General features: G+C 44.4%; 1 protein-coding gene across 1 annotated transcript; it reads right to left on the bottom strand.

Annotated features, from left to right (window-relative positions):
* Positions 1–2,942: 2,942 nt before the first annotated feature.
* LOC134927155 (leucine-rich repeat-containing protein 30-like) lies at positions 2,943–7,041 on the bottom strand. Its single transcript, XM_063921223.1, has 2 exons — positions 6,108–7,041; positions 2,943–3,097 (listed from the first exon to the last, which is right to left on the bottom strand). The coding sequence occupies exon 1, from the start codon at positions 6,916–6,918 to the stop codon at positions 6,142–6,144; it is 777 nt and encodes a 258-aa protein (XP_063777293.1). The 5' UTR covers positions 6,919–7,041; the 3' UTR covers positions 2,943–3,097; positions 6,108–6,141.
* Positions 7,042–8,417: the final 1,376 nt, after the last annotated feature.

Here is an 8,417-nt window from a genome sequence, read left to right as displayed (position 1 = left end):
GGGATAATGGCGGTAGCAGCACTGATTGAGAATAACCCCCATTATGTTGGTCCGCCTAAGGAATTTTTTCTAGAATTACTAACTCTGGTGTTAACAAGAAACTACTTTTTCTTCAATGGTGATTTCTATCTGCAGCGCCTGGGCTGTGCGATGGGGTCCAATGTGGCCCCGTCGTACGCCAATGCGTTCATGTGTTGGATTGAAAAACCCCTTCTTTTGGACAGCCCCTTCAGTCATCAGGTCATCATGTATGTTAGATACATTGATGACTTGCTGATTGTATGGGGTGGTTCTCAGGAAAGTTTACGTGATCTTTTGGATAGTCATAATGTATCCTCCAGTGTTGTAAAATTTACCTATGATATGAGTACCACTAATGTCAATTTTCTAGACGTCACCATCTCATGCAGGGATGGCCAAATTTGTACATCCTTATATGTTAAGGAGACGGATCGTAACACTGTCCTTAAAGCTGATAGTTTCCACCCTCCCTCATTAAAATATGGATTACCATATTCCCAGATGCTTAGAACACGACGGATCACAAGTGATCCTTCTAAAATAGATGGTGCACTGGATGGTATGGTGGCTAAGTTCAAGCAAAGGGGCTATGATAACAAATTATTATTGGCCACCAAACAGAGGGTTTTGCAAATCCCCAGGGAGGTTTCTCTTAAAGGTAAAGTTATTGTAGATGGTGACCAGCAAAGGATCCCTTGGGTAAATAGGTACACAGAGGCCAGTCAAAAAACTAATAAAGAAATTAAAAAAATCTGGCCTATTGTAAACACTGATAAGGATCTTCCAAGCCTTCATAATGCTAGGATTATGCCTGCATACTCCAGGGAAAAAACTTGAAAGATCTACTAGTCAAGGTTGATGTAACGGAGTTGACGAAAGTAAAATCTGTTCCGCATTTCTTATCACGTAAACCTGGATGCTTCAGGTGCATAGGATGTGTTACCTGTCGCTCTATGCTGGTGGGGGATTTTATTTGCCATCCTAGATCAGGTAAAAAATATTCTATCAATTTTCCACTCACATGTACCTCACGGTACGTTGTGTATGTTCTGTCTTGCCCATGTGGTCTTTTCTATGTGGGTAAGACAGAATGTCAATTTAAAGAAAGGATGGCAAACCATAGGTCTGCAATCAGGGCTGCCCTTGAGTCAGGTTCTAGTGACCAACCCATGGCTCGCCACTGTGCGCAACGGTCGCACAGTATTGCTAGCATTAGAAGTAAGATAATAGACCATGTACCACCGTCTATTCGTGGTGGTAATAGAGGTAGGAAATTGCTTCAGTTAGAAAGTCAGTGGATTTTCAGGTTGGACACATTGTCCCCGAAAGGGCTGAATGAACAGCATGGACTGCATAGTTTTTTGTAAGTCCATTGAGGCGTTTTTAGTATACCATAAATTAATGTCTAACTAAATATGGGTGTTTGGCATATGCTGTTTGTGTTGAATGGCAATATAAATAAATTATTATAAGCAAATAGCTATAATGAAACTACCTGGGGAGGGTTCTGGACATATAATGATGCTAATATATTTTTTATTAGGTGGTGGATCTTATTTTGTCTGCAGTGTCTCATGTTTTATATACGTGTTTTTTATAATATATGTTTTCTTTCTTTATTTTTTGTATTATTGTATAACTCTTTTGCTTATTTGCATTGTTATTATTTGGTCATATGATTTGGTAGCATCGTAAAATCTATGTTCTGTTTTTTTTCATAGATGAGATGCTCCGTGCGCATGAAGTTGTTTTTTGTTTAGTTTGGTTGCCTCGGCAACGTGTTGTTATGCTCGTCCCTGCTTGCGGGCGCCTTCCGATGACGTCACCCGCCGCATGGAAGCCGCTGCACAGTGTGTGAGAGCAGCGGTCAGCGTGGTGTGCAGATCGGAGGGCTGACACGCAGGTGGGGTGAGTTAATTTTAAATTATGTTTGTGGGAAGTCTCTGTGAGGGTATTTAATGTTGGTTTATTCTATGTTGTACATCCCTGACGACGGGCGGACGCCCGAAACAATTGTAGGATGTCTTTGCAATAAAGAAAATTGATTGAACAGTCTCCTGAGTGCCGCCCAGTCTCCTATCTATATATATATATATATATATATATATATATATATATATATACATACAGTACACGTATATATACACATGTATATATATCATATGTGGGTGTGTGTGTGTATGTGTGTTTATATGTATGTATATACATGTGTATGTATGTATGCACATGGATATATATGTACTATAATTAAAATAAAGTCAACTTTTATTAAGCACTTACAAGTGGCACCAAGAAGACAGCAGGCTGCAGAGGACACTAGACAGCCATTAATAATACTCGGCTCGCAAAATGCAGCAAAAAAAATATATATATATATATATATTTTTTGGTGGAGGGGGGTTTCTGGGTGCTCGGAACCCCCCCCCCCCCCCTGCTTGCGGCACTGACGCTGGCACAATTCCGGAGACTACTGTGCTGTGCAGAGGAGGGGGTCCACATGGAGGTTCACACGTGCCCGTTCCTCTGTAAAAAAAAAACCTGTCCTTGCTATACATATTTTTATCTTACAGTATCTGTACAGCAAAATCTTTTTGTGGAGATTCTAGCTATAAAATCAGCTTTTTCTTCATCAATTTATCATTCCCTACCCCGCCACGACCATTACCCAATAAGTTCCTCCATCACAAATCTGCATCCGATGGTTTCAAATGGCTAATTGTTAAAGTAAAAAAAAAAAAACTGTTTCATCCTTTAATCTTAGCAGGTTCTATGCAAATGTTTCACACGTCTGACAATACATAAAGACACAGAAACTAATTATCATTTTCAAAACATAATGTGTAATCTTCTGACGCAGGTGGAACCAGCCGCACATTTTGGTCTGTTCAAACTGCTAATTGTTAAAGTAAAAAAAGAAACTGTTTCCACTTCAAAGAATTTAATCCTTTCCTCTTAGCAGGTTCTATGCAAATGTTTCACACATCTGACAATGCATAAAAACACAGAAACTAATTATCATTTTGAAAACATAATGTGTAATCTTCTGACACAGGTGGAACCAGCCGCACATTTTGGCCTGTAGAGAAGTAAAATATTATTATTATTTTTTTTGCACTGCAGTATGTTTGAGATGTTTTCACCACATTCAGTGGCGTAAGTCTGTCCCAGTTGCCCGGAGGCAAGGTAATTATTGGTGCGTGCGTGCGTGCGTGCGTGCGTGCGTGTGTGTGTGTGTGTGTGTGTGTGTGTAGTGTTCTGAAGAAAAAAAATGTATATACTGTATATATACATTTCAATGTCTTTTAATTTTAAATCACACATTTCTCAGCAGTCATGCACAGGATTAGAACCCATGACCTGTTACACTGACAGCAGACACTTTACATATCGCGCTATTTGCTCCTGTACAGTCAGCATGAGAATTATAACTATATGAAGTTACGTGTAATTGTCAGTGAAGTATCTTCATATAGTTAGAATTCTCAAACAGCTTCATCAGTAAGGTGTCTGCTTCCAGTGTAATAGGTCATGGTTTCTAATCCTGGGTATGACACTTGTAAAATGTGTACCTTTCTACAGTATAATAAAGTGGGTGTGATTTGTAAGTTGCAGGGACCAGTGAGGAAGTCGGCCACTGAAGAGATAGCGGCAGCTATCAAATAACTTAATTCAACGGTGTCACAGAATGGGAGGAGAGGTGCCCCCCTTCAGAGCAGGAGCCCGGCGGCAGATGACTCCGTTGCCTCCCAGAGTTCTGCCTCTGACCACATTAATTTATGGGGCAGCGGTGCAGCAAGCTGTTCAACATTGCACAGTAAAAACAAGACATAAATCCAAATCCCTGTATACTATAAGGATATTTCAGCAGCAATAACGTATATCCCAGGCTTATAAAAACTTGCTGCAAGCCTCGCCCATTTTATCTGTAGTATTGCTATATTATTGAGTCCTAAGTTGCATTTGTTGTCATCATTTGAAATCGATATACATCATTATTTTGCACTGCTGTAGCTTTACTGTATAACACCAGTTGCAAGCACAACTAGTATTACAGCAGCACTGGAGTCAGTCAGTGGGTCACGTATACTGGGTCTGATGCAGATTTGTAAGTAAAGCAAAAAAAAAACAAGTAACTTTGGGGGTCATTCCGACCCGATCGCTTGCTGCAGTTTGTCGCAGTGCAGCGATCGGGTCGGAACTGCGCATGCACCGGCACCGCAGTGCGCCAGCGCGTGGCAGGTTTTGTTACCTAGCAATCGCCTCTGAGACAGAGGTGGTTGCTGGGCGGGAGGGGGCTGAAGGGCGGCGTTAAGCCGCCGTTTAGGGGGAGTGGTCCGGCCAACGCAGGCGTGGCCGGACCGTTGGGGGGGCGGGCCGCAGCAGCTGCGTGATGTGTCACGCAGCCGCTGCGGCCAGCGGGAGCGATGAGCAACTCCCAGCCAGCCGCAGGCGCTGCGCTGGCCGGGAGTTACTCCTCAAATACAAGCTTTTGTATTTGTGCGGGGGGGAGGGGGGCGGACTGACATGCGGGGCGGACTAGGCGTCCCCCCACATGTCTGAGTTAACGATCGTAGCTGTGCTAATCTTAGCACAGCTACGATCAACTCGGAATGACCTCCTTTGTGTCTGGAACAAACCATGTTGCAATGCGGGGAAATCAAACACATTTATATTGTTTCTGTGCAGGGCAAATACTGTCTGCTTTTGCATGTAGCCCACATATGTTAAACAGCTTTACTTTTACACTGCAATTTAGATTTCAGTTTAAACACAGACCACCCAAATCTAACTCTCTCTGCACATGTTACATCTGCCCACCTGCAGTGCAACATGGCTTTGCCCAGTTGCTTGCTTTTTTGCTTTGCTTTAGGGATGGCCATCAGTGGGTTAACCGTCCATGGTCACCATCAATTGTACCATTGATGGTTAACCTTGATGGTGTGAAATCATAGGTAAGGGAACCATCGATGGTTTTACCCACTGACGGTCACCCCTGCTTAACCATTCAATGGGCAGCGGGCCATTTTCGTGGCCTTGTTTGAGGGGCTCCATGTCCCGGCATGTTAGCTAAAAAAAAACAACATTGGGTGTTTTTGTATCTTTGATGGCGGCGAAACCATCTAGTTCCCCTCAATCAATGGTAAAAGTAGTCAATGTCAGGCATAGACTATCGATGATTTTGAAGCATCAATGGTTGATGGCCATCACTACTTTGCTTGCAAATCAGAATCAGGCCCAGTGTGATCAACGCATTATCATGTATTGTGCTGAGAAAATAGCTGATGTATATGAAGGGTTGGGTCATAAGAGGGGAGGAGGCAGTATAAAGAGGGGGCACTATAGAATGTATACAACCAGCACAGATACATACTCAGAAGTGTCCACATTGCATAAATACAGCCCCACGAACTAAAGTTTGCATAGAGATATCTGACAATGGGGTCTATTCATGAAGCAGTGAAAAGAGTGGAGAAGCCTGTGGAGAAGTTGACCATGGCAACCAATCAGCTGCTCCGTACAAATGTAAAATATGCAAATTATAAATGTTACTTCAATGCTGATTGGTTGCCATGGACATCTTCTCCACTGGCTCACTTGTCCACCATTTTTTCACTGCTTCATAAATAGACCCTATATTTCCAATGAGAAAATAGGGACACCCAGTTTCCCAAATGCAATACTTATCCTCACATCACATACACATTTCAAACGGGGCAAAAACCTTTATCTGGGAGACCATGGGGGGTAGATTTGCTAAAGCTTCTTAAACAGGCAAGTAGAGGTGGTCCCCATATCACCCAATCAGATTGTGTCTATCAATTTCTAGGGTGCAACAGAGAAATGTTAGGTAGAATATGATTGGATGCTATAGGCAACAAAAGTCATTGTTATGATATGAGGGGAGGCCTATTGGACCATTCACTTACATTAACTTGTCTTTGCTAAAGTGCATTGAATTCCTGTTCCCATATCTGTTTATACAAGCCCGTAAAGTCAAAGTTGTAATGATTTCCCAGATATACACGGAAAAACCTTTCAGAATATATTTTTTATTTTTTTAGGAGTTTTTGTATTTTGCAACACACCCGCTGCACATTGGATGATGGTCCCCTGTATTTATTAACAGGATGCAAAATATGCTTCGATTTCCTTTGGCCCCCTGCTACAAACATCTATCGGAGGGCGACAGAGAGGATTGCCCTCCAAGTTGTAAGAGCAATGATTGTATTCCCAGTCCAGCAAAGCCAGGTTTCCAAAATTGGCCGGAAGTTCCTTCAACTTGTTGTGTCCAAGCCACAGGCAAGACAACTTTGTCAGGGAGCAGAATTCCTCAGGCAGCCGCTCAACGCAATTTAGGGCCAACAAGAACGTCTGCAGATTTTTCAGCTGCTTAATGCTGGGTGGGATGGCCTCAATCTGATTGTCGCTGACATCCAGAAAAGTCAGGCTGGACAGCTGGCAAACGACGGCGGGAAAGGATGAGAAATGGTTATTGGCAAGGTGTAAGCTCCGTAGGCCCTGGAGGTCTGCGAGTTCGGCAGGCAAGGAGCTCAGGGAATTATTACTCAGGGTGAGTCTGAGGAGGCGATTCAAGGTCCCAATCTCTGGTGGGATTTCTTCCAGGCCGTTGGTGTCCATGTACAAGACTGTCAAATGATTTAAGTGCGCAATCTGCTTTGGGACAAAGTTCATGTGATATGATAGGCAGCTTTCCCTCTCGGGGCTCATATTAAGTATCTGCAATTCCTCCGACGTGAAGACCTCCAAGGGCGGCTGTAAAAGTTCTCTCCCCTCTATCTTAACTTTTCTCTGAACTTTTCCGCTCATGCTGCTTTCATAGAGTGTTTTCCAACCTGGCCTGAAGCTGAAGAGCGGAGGGGATGGCGTGGCATCCATTGGCGCGTCTTATGATCGCACTCTGCGTACACAATATGTGACTTCTCTCCTGAGTGAGCTGACAGCGACAAGTCCAAAACACTAGCAAAAAAGTGAAACACTCCCTTAACTAATGAAGTGCGTTGTTTGCGAAAGCTCGATGCCTTGCTTGGATTATATTCATCTTTTTATGGGTGATAGTTGCTAAGAAACCAAACTACTAATTTTGCTGCCCATCCCAGTTCTAAGGAAAGCTGATTTACGGATGTAACAAAGCTGCACAGAAAAATAAACAAGGGGTTAGTTAAGTCTGTTTACCCAGAGATCTCACTATTATGTAAGACAGAAATCTTATTCAGAATTAGCTGAACGATTAATCATAAAAGTCATTGTAAACATGTAGAAGTATTTAGACAAAGTAGTGATACTGGGAGTTTCCGAGAGCAAAGTGTACAGTATACGTGACGGCCAAATTACACTGGTGAAGTGATAATTGACGGTACCAAGAAATCTGTTACTAAAGGCCCGGTGTCGCTGCAGGACTTAGACTGTGGGGATGATTATCGATAGGCAGCATAAAGGAGAACGAATTGACAGAACAGGGGCGAAGGGGGCAGCAATGGCGCCGCAGCAGGATAAGGAGGAGGGGTGCCGGGCGGCCCGAAGGCGTGAACGCCGGGGGAGGGGGGGTTGGCTGCAGGGAGGCAGGACCCCCTCCCCTTTGCATCACCTGCAGGGAGCCCTGGGCCAGTAAAAGGTGCGGCCCAGAGGCGGGGGGGGGGGAGGAGGGAGAGGCAGATAAAGCAGCAGCCGGGGGGGAGGGAGTTAATAGCTCCATTTTCCCCACACAGGAAAGGAAGCCCACCCACCCGCCCTGAGTTGGCAAGGAACAGGGTTGGTAGTAGCTAGGACAGGGGTATGGGCCAAGGGAGCGCAGGACTTAGGCAGTTGTTTTTTTTTTTTTTCATCACTTGCTTACAAATGACACGTTGTGAAAAGTTATTACGGTGTTTTGTTTTATCGCAATAAACATGGTTTGGTGTAAATCGTTTGTATTTTCTTGTCACAGCGGGTTGCGGGGAAGGAGCGGTGCACAAGGCATGGTAAGGGGGGATTGTCAGAATGCCTCGCATAAGTCACCAATTAGTAGGCCGTACGCCTGGTTCCAGCTAAATGCGGCAGGGGCCATACGGGTTGCGCGCCGTGGTAGGGTGTTATGCGCATGGTAGCTGGTCCCCCAGCGCAGGGGGCGTGGTCCGTCGGCCCGCAAGGGCGGGCCGGGTACGCCTCAGGCGGGGAGGGGGCGTGGCCGTTGCCGGTAAGGCACGCCCCAGGCGTTTCTCTAAACAGCGGGAGAGCCGTGCACCGCTTCCTCTCCTTTTTACCCTGCAATGGTGTGTTTTTGGTATTAGGTGGAAATAAAGCTGTGACCATTTATTCTTTGCACAAAATTACAAGTCTCGTCTCCAGTTATTTGATTAGAGCAAGCCGGCGGGGCACCAGAAGGTCACCCTCTCCAT

This window comes from Pseudophryne corroboree, chromosome 5 (assembly GCF_028390025.1).
Source record: "Pseudophryne corroboree isolate aPseCor3 chromosome 5, aPseCor3.hap2, whole genome shotgun sequence".
In the NCBI taxonomy this organism is placed as follows: domain Eukaryota; kingdom Metazoa; phylum Chordata; class Amphibia; order Anura; family Myobatrachidae; genus Pseudophryne; species Pseudophryne corroboree.
This window is presented reverse-complemented; position numbering and strand designations above follow the sequence as displayed.